This window comes from Vanellus vanellus, assembly GCF_965231255.1.
Source record: "Vanellus vanellus genome assembly, chromosome: 18".
NCBI lineage: Eukaryota > Metazoa > Chordata > Aves > Charadriiformes > Charadriidae > Vanellus > Vanellus vanellus.
Window position 1 is genome coordinate 8,061,970 of NC_138923.1, and position 16,906 is coordinate 8,078,875.

At 54.3% G+C, this 16,906-nt stretch overlaps 1 protein-coding gene across 1 annotated transcript in view; it reads left to right on the forward strand.

The window, feature by feature from the left end:
• NTNG2 (netrin G2) overlaps positions 1 to 16,906 on the forward strand; it is a gene marked incomplete at both ends in the record, with an annotated part of 47,250 nt that overhangs the window by 19,763 nt on the left and 10,581 nt on the right. Inside the window, 4 exons of the mRNA XM_082492442.1 lie at positions 95 to 738; positions 12,311 to 12,483; positions 14,310 to 14,336; positions 16,282 to 16,428. Of these exons, the coding sequence (XP_082348568.1) occupies positions 95 to 738; positions 12,311 to 12,483; positions 14,310 to 14,336; positions 16,282 to 16,428 (991 nt within the window). The remainder of the gene's footprint in view (positions 1 to 94; positions 739 to 12,310; positions 12,484 to 14,309; positions 14,337 to 16,281; positions 16,429 to 16,906) is intronic.

A 16,906-nucleotide genomic window follows, 5' to 3' on the forward strand; every position in this document is an offset into this window, starting at 1 on the left:
GTCCGTAATGATGCAAACTCGACCACCTGCTCGCGATGCCCACGCGATGCCCAGGCATTGCCGCCTTCTCTTGTGACCGTTGTTGTTGTTCCAGGAGAACCCGTACCTGTGCAGCGATGAGTGCGATGCCTCCAACCCGGACCTGGCCCACCCGCCGAAACTCATGTTCGACAGCGAGGACGAAGGGCTGGCCACGTACTGGCAGAGTGTGACGTGGCGCCGGTACCCGGAGCCGCTGCTGGCCAACATCACGCTGTCCTGGAACAAGAGCATTGAGCTGACAGATGACATCGTGATAACCTTTGAGTACGGCCGGCCCACCATCATGATGCTGGAGAAGTCATTGGACAATGGGAGGACTTGGCACCCGTACCAATATTACGCAGATGACTGCATGGAGGCCTTCAGCATGCCAGCACGGAGGGTCCGGGACCTCTCCACCACCAGTGCCAACAGGGTCCTCTGCACAGAGGAGTATTCCCGCTGGGCGGGCTCCAAAAAAGAGAAGACCGTCCGGTTCGAGGTGAGGGACCGCTTCGCCATCTTTGCTGGCCCTGACCTCAAGAACATGGACAACTTGTACACCCGGCTGGAGAGTGCCAAAGGGCTCAAGGACTTCTTCACCGTGACCGACCTACGGATGAGATTGCTGAGACCGGCCCTGGGGGGCACCTACGTGCAGAGGGAGAACTTGTACAAGTACTTCTATGCTGTCTCCAACATTGAAGTCACCGGCAGGTAACTATATTTCTTTGGGCGTCTCTTCTTGGAGGGATGAGAAGAGGGTTACTGCTAGAAAACTAAGCCATCAGCGTTTCTGTCGACCGATAAGATTATCGGTGTTTCTCCCTCTAATACCCTCTCTCCCAAGGCAGGGCAGCGGCGGTAATAAAACAGATGTGTCCTTGCAGAGAACGGCTGGGGCACCTCCAAGGCTGTGTCTGAGAGAAGGGCTGTGTCCTCCCGGAGCCGGCGCAGGGGGGAGCTGGGACATGGCTTGGATGGATGGTCGGGGTCTGAGTTCCCTCTGATACCCTGTCCCCAGCTGCGCAAACACAGGCAGCCTGTGCCCCAAAATCTCAGGGGCAACACTAGTGGATCGGGGGGTGGGGGGTGAGGAATGAAGCTCACCCCACTAAACTTCAGCTGGCTGCCAGTCCCGAGGCAGTCCTGCGCCCCCGGAGCAGCCCCAGCAGTGGCAGATGAAATTTAGGGTGAGGATAAACCCCCCGAGAGGTCTAGGGCAGGGGAAGGCAGGAGAGGGTTTGTTTCTCCTGGTTTTTTGTTTTTCATTTCTCTGTACGATGCCATATGTTACGTTATGACATCAACCAAAAAAGCAAAGTAAGGTGGAAAAATGCCGAGATGGCTAATTTCCCATCCAGCTCGTGGATTCAGCTTGTGCGAGACTTTCAGGCGAGAGGGGAAAAATCTCCCCATCACCCACCCCGTGCTAACAAGAATCACCACAGCGACAGAGGAGCCGTTTGTGTCGGTTCCAAACTGTTTGCTTCTGAGACTTGCAAGCAAAAACGTTTTGCAGGTGCCACCGAGGCTGGCTTTGAACGGGCTCCAAGGGGAAGGAAGCTGCAGCGAGGGATGGGAGAGCCCTTTGCTCCCGCGGCGGGAGGCAGGAGGCAGCGGTGAGGGCAGCAGCAGGCAGAGGCGCTTGGTCGCCGGGTCGGGATGAGCAGCCGCGGCGCTCGGCTCGGCTGGCGGCGTGTCGGGGTGCCACCGGGATTGCTCGGGGGTGAGCCCTGGGGAGCCGGGGCACAGGGCAGAGGTGCGGGAGGGCATCGCTGCACACGTCTGAACGCACCCGGGTTTCGGTGCAGTTTGCTTCTGTATCAATACACGCAGAGAGACGTGTTACACCTGCCCATAAGAAGTATTGCCAGCTGTACTAAATACCCGCGGTCCTTGAACCGCTCAGGATGGGGCAAAACAGCAAAGCAAAGCGGGTGAAAGGAAAGCAGGCAAAGGCGAGAGGAAGGGCCGGCGCGTTGCCTTCCCCTCCACCCCGACCGCAGCTAATGCTGCCTCTGGCTCCGTCTGCCGCGTCCCCGCTCCCCCCGGGCGGCCGAGCCGCCTGCAGGGATGCTCGGTGTTAGTGGCAGCGGTGGCAAAGCCACGGGGATCAGTTCCCAGCCAAAGCCCACGCTGAGCGGGGCGGCTGGCAGGAAGGTTGGAGCTGGTCTATCGATTTATTTGGGCTGGTTCGACTGTGGGGCTGGAAGAGGGACGCAGAATTTTCAGCTCAGGAAGTGTTAAGTTAAGATTAAATGTTTGATGCCCTTTTGCAGTGACCTTTGCCTTCCAATCATGGAGGTAACCGTGCAGGCAACACATGACTTGTTACTGCACCTACAGCAGCTTCGGGATACTCGATGCTTTAAGATACACATTAAAATACTCTTGGTGTCCTGTGAATATCTTCCTCCCCGGAGGCTGTTACCTTTTCTGCCTGTCTTGTGCGGGATATGTTGCTTCAGTGCTTTTATCTTCTGGCATTGCTGGTGGGATTCTCCGCAAACCAGCACCTTGCTGCCTGTCAGCTCTCTTCCTCCCCCCGCCAGCCCCCCAGCATGTGAACTCACTGGCCAAATTTAGTACCATTTAATAGCAGCAGAGCTTGCTTCGAGAGATAAAATCCCTACAAACTGTGAAAAGAGGCAGCTAGGGCCAGGGGCGAAAGCCCCTTCAAACACCGCAGGGAGGGGAGGGGGAGCACAACCTCTACGAGACATCCGAGAATCCACAGCCGCCTACACCCTGAGGACAGCACTGGCGAGGGAGGGTCGGGCCGCTAACGCCCGGCGGCAGCTGCAATGCTGCTTTTTTGCTGGGGCCGGGGCGAGACAGGTTGGGGTTTGTCGGCTAATTCCTGGCGGCCTGCCCCCGGCGCTGGCGCGCTGCCGGCGTGGACGGCTGCCCATGGCTGCTGCAGAGCAGCGGCTCCCGCTCGCCTCCGCTTCCCTCTTGGCTCCGCTCACCGGGAGCCGCCTGACAGCGACTCCTCCGATGCAGCAGGACCTCAGGGAGGAAAGGGCTTTTCCTTGGCCGGGGACAAAGAAAACTCTGAAATCTGCTTTTTCCAGCCCAAACTCCAAGTCCTGAGCTCCAGCAAGACCCAGCTTTGCGCTGCTCTGGCTCTTCCCGGCTGTCCCCGCTCGCCGGGCCAGTCCCCAGGAGAAGGGGACGCTCATCCTGGACGAGGAAGGTGACGATGCCTGTCCTGGGCTGACTCTTCCAGCACCGATGGGCACGGGGCAGGGCAGAACCACCAGCGGAGGAGCTCAGGATAGGTGGTGTATAAGGTGAAGAAGCTTCATGTGAATTAACTCTGCTCCCGTGATTATTCCGGTCCCAGCAAGCAGGTTTTTTCGCTGGAAAGCAATCTAATTCCAGCTGTAAGCAAAGCCAGTTACAGTGCAGGGACTAAAACCAAATTAAATCTTGTGTATGGCTCAACAAGGGGTGGGTTATTGAGAGGAAGACAGGAGAAATCAATGTGAGCCTGACAGGAGCACTGCGCAGGGAAGGGGGGAGGCAGGGCTGGGGATGGACGGTGCCTCTGCCAGGACGGGGGAATGACCACGTTGGAGGAACAGGAGGAAAGTGCCTATATAAAATGTGGGGTGGTGTTAGGGAGTCATAACAGGGATCATGGAAAATGAGAGGGAAGATGATTGTGAAGAAATGAAGGCCCAAAGGCAAAAAGCAGCCAGAAAAATCCCACCAGGAGAAGAGAGGAGCCGGTGGCTTAGGGACGGGAGCAGCCCCAGGAGGTTGGAAGAGCGGTGCGTGGCATCAGAGAAGAGGTGCGTGCCATCAGAGTGCGTGGCATCTCCTGTGCCCCTGTATGGCACCAGGATTTTGGCAGGCAGCTGGCAGTGCCCGCAGGGCAGCGAGACACAGGGCAGCTCATTTCCAGTTGATGTTCATGGTCAAGGGAAAAGCAAAACGCTTTGCCCTCAGAGCAGATCATGCGCCTGGGTGGTTTCTCATGCCACAGCCTTAGCTGGGGGGTTCAGAGAGGTTTCCCCGATGCCCCTGGGCCCTGTGCTCCTGGGCGCCCATCCAGGCACACCACGTCTTTCACCCTTCTGCTTCCCCCCAAGGAGGACCCCTCACTACAGCCTCCCGGAGCTTTTGGCAAAAGCAGAAAGAGATGGAGCAAAGGGCGTGGGGACAAGGGGAAGGAGTTTGCTGCCTTCTCTCCTCCTGTAGGCCAGATGGACAGGGGGCGTTCAAGAGTTTACCGGGATCTCCAGAGGGTCTGGTGAATCCTGAGGTTCATTGCTCCCTTCCTGGCTGTTGGTGGAACGGGCTGGTGCTTCAGGGCCTCCTCTGCCCGCTCCATCTGCCTCTCCTCTCACAACCTCAGTCAGGTCCATTTCTCCGTTCATGGCGGACGGTTTATTTTTACTCTCTTTCTTCTTGGTATCTTTTTCTTTTCTTTTTTTTTTTCTTTTTCTTTTTTTTTCTTCTTCCATCCTGTTCCTATTGATCTGCAGAGTAACAGAGTAACTGGAGATGCAGAGGAGTCAAGACAGGAATAGACACGCGCAAGCCCTTGGCCTGTGTGTTTGTGCTCCTGCCAGCCAGGTGGGGAAGGGAAGCGGAAAGACTTTTCCCCGCAGATCTCTATTCACCACTTAGTTTTCTCCTCGGTGCAGCAATGAGCTCGGTCATCTTCTCGGGAAGGGGTGAATGAGCTTTCCTGGCTGCCGGGACTGACAGTGGGCGCGACGAAAGCCGACGGTTCTCTTTCCATTACACACTGTGTCTCTTTGGAGTAATTTTTTCCCCTTCATAACGTCAGTCACCGCGGTGCTCAGCGGGGCACGCTCCATCACGGAGACATTAATAAGCCATAATTGAAGTTAATGTGCCATGGCCAGGACATGTGGATCCAGTTAGGAGAAATCAGATTGAGCAGAAGTGAATCAATTTTAGGCTGATTATTAAGATTTCTCTCCTTCGTCCTCCCCTGCCCCAGTGCATGCTCCGTCTGTCTGTCTGTCTGTCCTGCCGGTAATGAGCAGTCCCTGGAGGAAGGCAGGAGGAGGGAGTGCTACTCATCACTGAGCAGCTCCATGTGAGCAGTGCCTCATCTCGGGCTTTGCTCAGGCCAAAGAGGCACCAACAAGAAGATGAGGTTTCCAGTTTTGTAATGGCATTTCCTTTCCTCTCTTCACCAATTGCTTCTCTGAGGGTTGCCTTAGCTTCTCTTTTGCTTACACAAAAGAACTGAAGGGAAAGGCTCCTGCTTTGATCCCCGCCTTTCCCTTGTGCAGTTCTCGGTGCCATGCACGGATGCTCTCCAGGAGGCTTTGCTCTCCGCATGACTTGGAGTAGAGAGTTTGTGCTAGCGGAGCAGAACGAATTTGCCCAGCCCGTTATCCCGGCGCCAACAGCCATCATCAGGGACTCCAGACCTAGAGGATCAAGGCCATCCCCCAAAGCACGTCCTCCAATAAATCAAGTGGTTAATTGTCAGCGGTACCCACATGCAAGAGATACGTTTTTCTGCATTCTTGGTGACTCTTGAGATGGGGTGATGCTCAATGTTGTGTTGCTGTTAAAGATGAAGCAATTCCTGCTCAGCCTGGTGCTGCCTCCTGCTTCTGTCCTCCAGGCCAGAGCAATGATGGCATCTCAGTCCACTTCCCCTGCAGTGTAGCTCAGCTCGAACCGAGGGTGCCAGTGCAAAGCACGTCCCGGCTGCCCCCAGGCAGCTTTGCCCTGCTTGGACATTCCTCCTTCTGGCTCTGTTGAAGAAGTTGTTGGAGAACGTCCAGCTGATCTTGACCTTTCCAACAAAGCTGTCTCTAAAAAGGAGGAAAGAAGCAGGTTTGGCCCATGGAACAGACTCTTGTTGAGGGTCTTAGATTTTGTGTAATGACTAGTGCCACCGTTGAGGTCTTTCCCTGAGGAGCAGAGCGGAAACTGTCAGCTGCACCACTGCTGCTTCGACAAAGGGGGACAGGCAGGGACCTGGGGTAGATGATCTGTGAGAGCATGGGCTTCCCCAGCTGAGCTTGCCCGGTCCCAATGCCAGAGTATCACCCCCAAAATAGCCATGGGCTCACCCAAACATCCCCCAAGAACTATCCTAACGCCTCTGCAGCTGGCCTCCACCCATGCTCAGCAGCTTTGGGAAGACTACGAAAACCAGGGTGAGCACTGCCTGCGCCTGGCCCCGCTCCTTCCCCCGCAGCTCCTGGCAGCCCGGCTTCGGGTCCCAGGAGGTAACAGCATCCTCGCATCAAGGACGGCCAAGTCTGCACCAACGGTGCGCCGTGTTGCTCGGCCCGTCCTCGCCTCCGTGCTGGGCAGCCCCCGAGAGCTGGATGGCTGAGTTTCCCTGGCGTTCCTCCAGGCTGGAATTAGCTTGAGTTCAAGCAAAATCTTGCTCTTGGTCATATGGTTAAATTAAGTTAATGCACAGCAACTGTTTGCTTGGCTTTCCTTGAGTCTCGTAAAGGTTTTCACTCCCACTGCAGCAAGATGGAGGAGAAACTTGCTGAGCGGGAGGGATGGAGCTAGCGAGAAGCCCGGAGAGCTCCTCCTTCCCCCAGACGCTCGTGACACTTTGTCAATAGCCGGAGACGGATGCCCAAGGTCCTATTACCTGCTCCTGGGCTTCGGTTTGTGAAGGTTTTTATTTCCCCTCCGATTTTGTTGCCGAGTTGCGTCCGGCCCTGAGCGGATAATAGAATTTCATCGATAGACTGAGAAGGTGATGTATGTTAAAGCACTTAATATAAAGAGACTTCTACAGGAGCCCAAATTCAATTTGGCCAATGAACTCAATTGCAGGCATTATTGCATTCCAGAAGAAAGACCAAGAGCATTTATACACATTACTCTGCAAATATTTATGTTCACCTATCCCTGTGATGTCCTCTTCACCCTTCCTCCCTTCTGTTGCCCGACCCCCTAATGGGGAAGTTTGGTTTCGTGTTTGCTTTTTAAGACAGCTTTGAATGTAAATAATGTTCCACCAGTCAGCAGGATCTTGACAGCTGGTGAGTGTCAACTTATTTAAAATAAATAGCCTCTCGAATGGGAACAGCCAGCTAGCGCGCTCTCCACTTCGGCATCTTTTAAATTGTCTCATCTTTGCAACCCAAACCTCAAATCATTTCGAAGGGCAGCGAGGAGGGTTCCTCCCCACCGGGAGGACTCATCCGTCCCTACCGCACAACCAAAAGCAAAAACCCGCAAGGAAAAAAAACCACTCACAACATGTCCCTCTGACCTAACCCAGGGTGGTTTTTTTCAGTGTTTTGGCTCTGCAAAAAGCAGTGAAACCCAGAAGCCTCTCTCCCTGCTTCGAGCGGAAAGAAACAGCGCATTAAAATGGCTTTTCCTCCCCCTTCAGCCCCTGGACCGCAGGCTCAGTTACGCTCCCAGCCCTGCTCCTGGGATGAATGAGCCACCGCTGCCTTCTGCAGCCCTTTCAGCCCTGCTCCGGCTGCCGGCAATAGCAAACCTCTGCCAGCGCCATCTCCCAGCAAGGCAAATCCTAATATAACTGCTCTCCACAAAGGGATGGTGCTTCTTCCGTGGCCCAGCCATTAGAAGCTATTTTTACCTGCTTCTGCATGCACAGATGGGCCAGAAACAATCCAAGCTCAGCGCCCGTTATGCTTTGCCCAAAAGATTTGCTCCCTGCTTTTGCTGAGCTGCCAAAACAGTTGCAAAGGAGCAGGTAAAAAGTGGGTAAGTCATGGCCAGGCAGCTGCCGGAACGTGCTGCGAGCAACGGCTGGGGATGACAATAGAGAGATGGAGAAGAGTTATTCATGTTTCCCCGAGAGCTGAGATCAGTTGAAACATCGTTTTCCTCAGGGACGGAGAGGAAAGAGCTCCCTTCAAACACATCATCCCATGAGACTCATTAAAGGCTCATCAATTACAGTGAGAGCAAACAATTCAGGAGAAAGCTATCATAAGCCTTCCTTCGGATGGCAGTCATTAGCAGCTCTCCGCTGTGCGCTGCCGCTCCCCAGCCCAGCTCGGGCGAGCAGAAGGGGAGCAGGGGGGCACCACTGCCAAGCCGATGGTGCGGGAAAAACAGGAGCCCGGTGGCCTGCGAGCCAGCAGGAGGGGACCAGCTCTCCACACCATCCCTGGGGCCACGCGGCTGTGCAGTAGCATCCTCATGGTGAGCATGGGGTGGAGATGTGAGCGCAGGTTGGACTGGAAGGAGACTTGAAGGGATGGCGGTGGCCCACTGTAGTGGACTTCTGTTGCTCCATGTCCTCACCCAGGCTCTTTTTTAAGGAGCTTGGGGCAAGGCAGGATTGGGTCATGGTGGGAGCCGGGCGAGAAGTGCACAGGGATGGAGCAGCTCGCTGGGTGGACCCCCCTGAGCGGGGGGTGCCGGCACCCCAAGGCTGGCTCAGCTCCATGGGAAGGGAGAGGGATGAAGAGATGCTCTCTGCCTTTCTCTGCCTTACTTCCCTGCTCCGCAAAGTGGGGTTATGGACAGAAAAGAGGTTGTAAAACACATAAAGATCCTTGGAAGGAAAGCAAAGGGCTGGGGTGGCTTCTTAAAATTACTTTGAAAGTCATTGTTAATGAAAGCTCAGGGACAGTGGCTGCTTTCCCACTCCCAGCACAGCTCCTGCAGGTTTGCGGCACTCACCCCCCCCGCACCCCTTTCCGAAACCTGCGCACGGGCATCTCCTTCCCTCGCACATGGGCTTGGCACCAGACGCCTCTCCAACCGCTCGCTGCTGTGACCTCCAGGATGCTGACTTGGAGAAATGCAGGGATGGCAAACTGTTCTTTATGGCTGTAAAAAAAAAAAAAGAAAAAAAAAAAAAAAAGGCACTTTCCTGTAAACTTTCCTCGGTGCTCCAAGCTCCATGATGTTCCCTGGTGGAGGCATTGGCAGCGTCAGACCACACTGCACCACTCTGAGGGAAGGCAGCAGCCGAACGACCTGCACTAAAATAAACTCATAAATACCCCGTTGTGCAAACGGTAACATCTTGGGCCACACATTGCTCCGGCCACTTTTGCCGGGAACGGCATTGAGCCAGTTTCTGTTTAATGCAAAAAAGGCAGTTGTGTGCAGCTGCGAACAGCCCAATGCAGGACCAGCGTGTCCCCGGGCCATGGCGGGTGCCTGGGGGTGCTGCAGCTCCTGCTGGGTCTGTGCCGGGGCTGCTCTCCTCCGGGCTGTGCCCCACCACGGCTGCACCCTCCCTGGGCTCTGGATGGTCACCGAGAAACAGCGCCGTCACCGCTAGCCTTGACCCATGAGCTAGAGCGGAGAAACGCTCCCAGCTCTTCAGATCTCCTCCGGAGCCAAAAAGACCATATTGCAACCAGCACTTTGCTGGACCAGCCCCGGGACTGGAGCGGGGCCATCGTTGCCTTCTGCAGGACATAGCGCAGGTGTCTGCCCCACTGCTGCGATTTAAGCCTCATTGCTAAGTAGCTCCTAACCTTTCCCTTCATCCTCTCGTTCCTGCGATGGCTGGCCGCCCGAGGAAGATGAGCGGAGGCGAGCAGGACTAGCAGCTCCCACCCAGGGGACCGGGCTAATGTCATTTACTCCAGTCTCCACCAGCTGGATCTCAGCTGGGGAAAGATGTTGTGCACAGACCGGTCGGCGAGTGCACGTCCTTGGGCTGTGGGCCCGGAGGAGGAGGCAGAGAAGCCCGGAGAAGGGGTTAAAGCCGAGTCGCCGAGCGCGAGCAGCAGGGAGGCCCGGATGCAGAAACCTTCGCGCAAAAAGGGGTTGGCAGTCGGGGCTGGCTGAAGGCGCTCGGCTGTTCGCTATTAAATAATGCAGCCTGATTGATTGGGCTGAAAAGTGCTGTGTTGCGGGGTCAGCTTGCTGGGGTTATAGTTCTCTGCTTAGATTGATGAGCCTCAAAGGTCGAATTGAGAAAGCAATTCCCCAGTAAAATTGATCCTTTGGATAACAAAACTTTTGCACAGTGGCGAAGGGCCGAACAATGAGAAATATAAGTGACCCAGGTGCAGGCAGGCAGGGTGGGGTGACCGGCTGTCTCTGCTTTCTCTCGATTTAATTTTCCTTGTTTACACAGATTAGGGAGCGAGGGTCTTCTCTGGGAAGAGCGGTGCTCCATCACCCCTGCATGCAGTGCCTGGGGGACGGCCATGAGCGCCCACCTCATCCCCATCCCGCTGGCAGAGCTGGCGTCCCCACCGTGGGACTGGTGGGGTCAAGGACAGGACCCTCCACGTCATCCCAGACTTCAGAGGAACCAAGGGGCGTGCCATGCCCTGCCTTCCTTGTACCCCCTCCCCTGGGGCTCTTAAACACCTCCTCGGCTGGATTTTAAGGCTGCGCCCTGGAGCTGGCTCCCATCCCCTCGCTCCCGCCAGCGATGGGAGGGAGGAGAGCTGCGCCTCCCAGAAGCTGTTGCTCTGCTTCAGGCTGGGCCCAGAGCAGCAGCGGTGAGGCTTTGACCTGCTTTAACCCACTGTCTTGCCTGCTTTGCTCCCGCCTGCTCGTTTTGAAGCAAGAGGAGGAGGCTGTGCTGGGCGGCCGCTGAATAATTCAGAGTCAGGCTCCGCAGCACCCCAGGGCTGGCCATCGCCTCTGCCAAAGGGCTGGGATGGCTCAGCCGAAATCCTTCCTCACCGGAGGCAGAAGGGGCACGGAGCGGCTGAAATACAGCATCCTTCCTGTGTAGGTACCGGCCAAAGCTGCTTCCTTCCCCCGGACGCTCGGATTCACAGCTTGCTCCCAGAGCACTGGGGCTCGGAGGCTGTTAGTGCTTTCAGCCGTGACGTGGCGTCTCCAGCTCTCGCTAACACACAGATTCAAGTGGAGCATGCTGAGCGTGTCTGCCTCTGCTCCATGGACCACATTTTCTTCCTTTCTGCCTTTTAGAAACTGCAATATTCCCTCCTCTGCTTGGTCAGAGACGGGGCAGGGTTGTAAGACGAGGAGAGAGACCGTTCATCCAGCTTATGCTTAGCCTCTGAGCAGGGTTTGCTAGAATTAAGGACAGGGAGGGGAGGAGGGAAAAAAAAAATATCATACATGAGGTCATCTTATCCAGCCATGCGTGAGGAGGAGCACAGCAAAGGCGGCCTCAGCGGGTCAGGCAGGAGGCTGGGGAGCATCTCGGGGGGCTCCCAGGGAGAAGGGGAGAGGCACCAGGAGCTGCTGGGCATGCGCGGCGCCGGGAGGGACCGGCTCACGGCTCCCAGCCTAATCCAGGTTGTTTATCCCAGCGCAGACAGAGCACAAGAAGAAGCAGGCCATGTTTCCTCTACCTTCTCTGCAAGCGGATCATTCCCCTCAGCTCTGCGTCTCTTGTGCATCTTCTCTACCCAGTCACACAAGGCACAGCATTCCTGTTTTCTAATGGTTCTGCTCCTGAGAGTGTAAATTATTACACGAAGCAGTGAAAAGACAGCGGGCTATACCAGGGATCCGCTGTCTGGAATGAAATGAGAGGTTTTGGTCCCCAAAGTCTGTGTCTGATGGCCTCAGCTCGGGGCCGGGAGTCACTAGAGCCACGTGTGAGTTATGGGCTCAGCCTCCGTGCTCTGCGCAAGTCACCTCCAGAGTCTGAGCAACAGGAATTATTGTGCACAGAGATAATTATTCCCTGCATACTGCACTACAGCTCATTAAAAGTTTGTTAATGTTTGCAAATTGCTGAATAGTGTTTTTCGTTGTTGCCTTCTCTGACGAGGCGGGGACTACAAGGCAGATTCTGATGGGGACTTGTTCTCTGTGTTATTTTGGTCGCAGCAGGCTGGGGCTGCGCTGCACAGAGGGAAAAGCATTTGTGTTGTGCAGCTTCACACCACGGGAGAAAACGCTCTTAACTTTAGCATGCTGCGCAGGGGTCAAGGGGCTGAGTCCCGCCGGTGTTAGCCATGCTCCTCCAGCTAAGGCTGTCCTCTCTGCCTCCAAGTAAATGCCTACATCTGAGTTAATCACCCAAATTTCTGTAAAAGCCTGAAATGTGCATGACTCCTTCCTGGCGTCTCAGCTGGAGGTGCTGACTTACCATCAAATGGTTGTGCTACCGCTGTCGGATGGTGGGAGTAAAGTATCTCTCATCTTGGAATAGAGACTGCAGGTCCACCTTGGGCGAGGACACGGACATCGTAACCCCAGCACCAGATACCCGGGGGAAACAGCTGAGTTCAGTGAAAAACTCCTGCAGAAGGAACAGGAAAGGGGTGACCAGCCCAGCTTCACCTCTACATTGCCATGCACACAGACAGCACGACGCCAGGGGCAAGGAGGAGTTGCACCGATACCTGACAGCTCTTCTCCTGTATTCCTCTTCCAGGTGTAAATGCAACCTCCACGCCAACCTGTGCACCTTCAAAGAGGGCAGCCTTCAGTGCGAGTGCGAGCACAACACCACGGGGCAGGACTGCGGCAAGTGCAAGAAGAACTTTCGCTCTAGGTCTTGGCGAGCTGGATCCTACCTGCCTCTCCCCAACGGGTCCCCCAATGCATGTAAGTAATCTGCAGCGAGCCAGCCCTGGCCACGCTCCCACCTTGGGTGACACCACACCCACAGGTGGGAGCGGATTCTCATCTTGTCCTTCTCCATCTTGAATCAGTGCGGGATGCTCAGCTTCGGGAAGGGAAGCGGGTATTTACCCATGTCTTGGTACACAGAGAAATAGAGATGATCTGAGTGGATGCAGAGGTGATTTGTTGGCTACCGGTAGATGAGTGATGAGTCCAAATGATGGTCGGGAACAGGAAGGATGACCTTGGGCCAAGATACAGGTCCACGGCTTTGTAGCAATGCAAATTACTGTCCCTCACAGAAGACATTAATTAGCCACAGTAGAGCACTGGCTGTCAAGCAGTCCATGGGCTCAGCGCTGGCACTGCTCAGCTGCAGGAGTGCAGGTTGCTTTCTGGATTGCTTTCTGGATTGCTTTCTGGATCCTGTTCTTGTGTGTCGGCATTTCAGGCAAGTGCCGTGAGCTGCGGTCCCTCTGCGCAGCTCCAGTCTCATCCAATTGCCTGCTGGAGCAAGGCACTGACAGAAGCAAAGGCGCGCAGGCGAGATGAAGGATGCATACCCACCATCGTGCGAGCAAGGGAATTGGGGCAGGAAACATCACAGATGGGCCAGTTTCTCCTGGGTTTCTGTCCAGTCCACGTTAGCAGACTTGTTTAAATGTCACGGAGCCACAGTAGCCACTCCAGCCTTTCAAGCAGCAGCTTTGAGCATTACCAAAGAGAATCTTTTCCCTCCCTCCCCCCAAATTTTTTGAAAGATTTATGTGCTTTAAGATGATCAAAGCTGAAATTCAGGCTCCGAAGGCCGTGACGGGAATGTTTTGTGTGTGCCAGGGCTGGTAGATGAGCAGGTTCTTTGAAAGGGAACGAGCTTGTCAGCTCCCACCAAGCGGCTGCATTGCTTCAAAGGAGCCTGGGAGAGTTTCTGGTGTTGACAGGCACAGACATGCTGTTCTCTCTCTTTCCCTCCCCTCCGTTCCTTGTGTCTCTTCCTATTTCTCTTTCTCCTCTGCTCTTTCTTCTCCCATTCATCTCCCTTCCTATCTGTCACTCAGTCTTCTCTCCCCCCCTCCCCCCCCCCAACCTCTCTATTGCTTCCTGCTCCCCGGAGGAGGAGAGGATCAACATCCTCTTCCTCTGCAACAGAGGCAGTTCTCTGATGCCCTTTCCTCTTGGTGGTCCTACCTCTTCCATCACTGGTCTTGTGCTTTCCGTTCATGCAAAGCTGAGACTTTCCATGATTCACCCGCTTGTTACAGCAGGGAGGACCACGGCCGTTAGTCTCCTGGATATCGAACGCCAGAAGCTGGTCCTTGGATGGCTTTCGGCTGGCGGGTTTGAAGCCAGTGGCTTTGCAGTGTCCTGTTGAGCAAGCGCTGCAGTGGGAAGGGTGTTCAACCCTTCTTGCTTATGGAGAACCGCCCTAGGTCAACAAACTGGTTCAGACCCTACAGTTTGTACTTAGCAGAGTGAACCTCAGAAGATGCGCTTGTCCTTTGCTGGGCTTTAATGGTAGGTCAAGGAAATGGTTAACAGAAAAAAACATCAGAAAAGACCAAGCTGGTTTTTCTTCCTCAGGTGAAAAGCTTGAGATGCCAAGACCCCAGACAGCACGGTCTGGCTGCCTCTGTGGTTTGACAAAAGCAGCTTTTAAGATGTTGCAGCAAACTGATATGCCTATGAGCAAGACCCCTGCTGATTAATTGCTGTTCGGTCCCACATCGTGTATCTGTTTGATCTTCTGCTGGTATCAGGGCCGACGGCGTCCTGCTTCCAGTGACCGGGCTTCTTCTTGTCTTTTCCAGGTGCAGCTGCAGGCTCAGCCTTTGGCAGTAAGTAAAAACATAACTGAAATGCTGGCATTTAACACCCCAGTGCATGGTCCTTGCGGATGTCACTAGGAAAAAAAAAAAAATGGTTATTTTCTGTCCATTATCATTTTCCAGGCAATAAGTCTTCCCTAATTGTGCCTCATTTTCCGTCCTGTCAAAGAGTCTTATATTTTCTTCCTTTGACTTCAGTAGCCTCATTTTGCCTCTTCCTCTGGCATGGTTTCCCCCCATGAGGTTCGTTAGAATGGCAGCCGGAAAGGAAATAAAAAAAGACTCTTCAAAACCACCAGTGCTCGCTGTGAACTTTCCCCCCCCCCCCCACTATTGCAGACTTCTGCTCTGAGAAAGAGCTGAGTTTGAATCATTTGGCATAGCATCCAGTCTGGGTTACCTTGGGCTATCGATAAAAAACCATATAGAGAGTGTGTGTACATCTCTGTGTGTACGTATATGAATATATGCCTATGAAGTGTCAGCAGCAAAGACGGTGGAGCTCAGCGGGGATTTCTATTGAAAGATTGGTGCTATGATAGGACTCCTTATTTAACAAAGCTGGAGGTGGTTTGATATCAAAGAGCCTTGAGTTTTGGGTAAGCAGAAGCCTGGGTTTGAATTTTGGGGCTCAGAATTACCCTCCAGAAGAAACGAATCGGAGAGCTGAATGAATAATGAATTCTTTGGTTTGCAGGCAAGTAGAAAGAATTGGAGGAGAAATAGTTTCCGAGAAATGCAAATGCAATTAAGAAAATGCACCTAATTGAAAAGTGAAGGATGGTTTTTCTGGGTAAATGAACCATATTTAGATTTTAAGCAGTTAAATTTAAATGCTTAGAAATTTCAAATAAAAATTAAAAGTCTCCCTTAAGTAATTTAGGATTGAAACCATTAACTGTTTTAACAGTCCAAAATATTCTTTGCTTTTCTGGTCAAAACCATTTTGATAACTCTTTTTTCCCCCCCTTAACAGAGCTCGGCATCCTCAGTGCTTTGTTTCACTGGAAAACGTTTCCCATCAAAATTTTCTGCTCGGGAGAAGCTGGGGGGGTGCTGGGAGCGACGCGCGGGAGGTGGACAGGAGGGATTTGTGTCCAAGGCCAGCTAAGGAGAGATTATTTAGCCTGCACAGAAGACTAGAAGTGACCTAAATTAAGTATTTAAACTAGCTCAGGGCTATTATGAAATTAAGCATGATAATCTGCATGAGGCAGTTGGACAAACAAGGACAGGAGGGCAGCAGGTGTAAGTTAAGTAGGCATTTGTGTTCCGAGCGTTATTTTAGTTCGGGCTGTTGTGGCGAGCGCGGTGGGTGCGCACCACACCGGGGATCGCTCCTGCGCGGCTCCGCGGGGGCTCGCTGACCTTAAGCCATCAATTAATTGGCCTCGCTGAGCGAAGGGTGCCAGCGGAAATTCATACATGCCAATGGCACGGGTTGGTTTTGATGGTGGCGGGTAGTTCGCTGCCTGTGGGGTGGCAGAAGGGACCGGTGCCACTGATGGAGCCGGGGCAGGCAGGGCTCTGCCCGCGGGCAGGCAGACGTCGGGCAGCGGTATCCCCCCTCCCGGCAGGGCGGGCTGGGGGCTCCTCTGCACCTCCCGCCCTCTCTTCACCCCATCTCTGCCCAGGCGTGCTTTCATTTCCCTTTTGTAGCTTAATTGGCAATTAGTTTATGATAGAGCTGTAAGTATTTAAGCCAATATCTGCACCAACAGAGTAAGCTGATACGGCCACAGCCTCCGGCCCCTGCACGCACACACGCTCGCTGCACCCAGCGTCATCGAGCCGCTATCGCCTTAATCCTCTCGGTGCCCCAGTTGTAACCGTGCTGAGAAATCGGTCACCAGTTCAGTCCCTGCAGCTGCAGCCTCAGGGGCGTGCGGGCTGGCAAGGCAACCCTCCATTTTCCCCCAGTAAGTGCCTCCCACCTCTTCTCTTTACTTGCTAGCGTATGAGCGACCGCAGCGGGTTACCACCGCAAAACCCACCACCGCAAAACCCACCACCACAACAACGCCCACCACCACAACCTCAACCACCACCACAACCTCAACCACCACCGCCACCCCCCTACCTGCCACCACCACCCAGCCAGGTGGGTGCCTCGCTTGGAGGGCCGGGACTCTGCCACCGGGCTCCTTTTTTCTGCTGCTTCCCATCCCGGTTCCGCCGGCGGCGGTGGGGAACGCGTGGGGCTGCCGTGTCGGTGGCCCTGGTTATCTGCTCTGTAGGATGATAAAGGGACATGGATAAAAATCACCCTGACTCAGTTCACATCCCCCAACTTCTGGGCAGCCTCGGTTTGCTTTTGTCCCTATTCAGTCCAAGGACACTTTGACATGTGTAACCCAGGCTGGGAGCAAGCACCACGGTCCCCATAAGCAGGGAGCCAACCACAACAGGTCCACTTCAAAGCCCAGAGACAGCCACGTCATGGGTTGACATCCTCCCTCACCGGCTGATCTCACTCTGCTGTCACTCTGTTATCATCAGGGCAGCAAGAAGTGAAGCCAGCATTGGATGCGGGGGAAGCAACACTTTTCCCTTTTTTCTCTCCATTTTGTTGTTGGTTT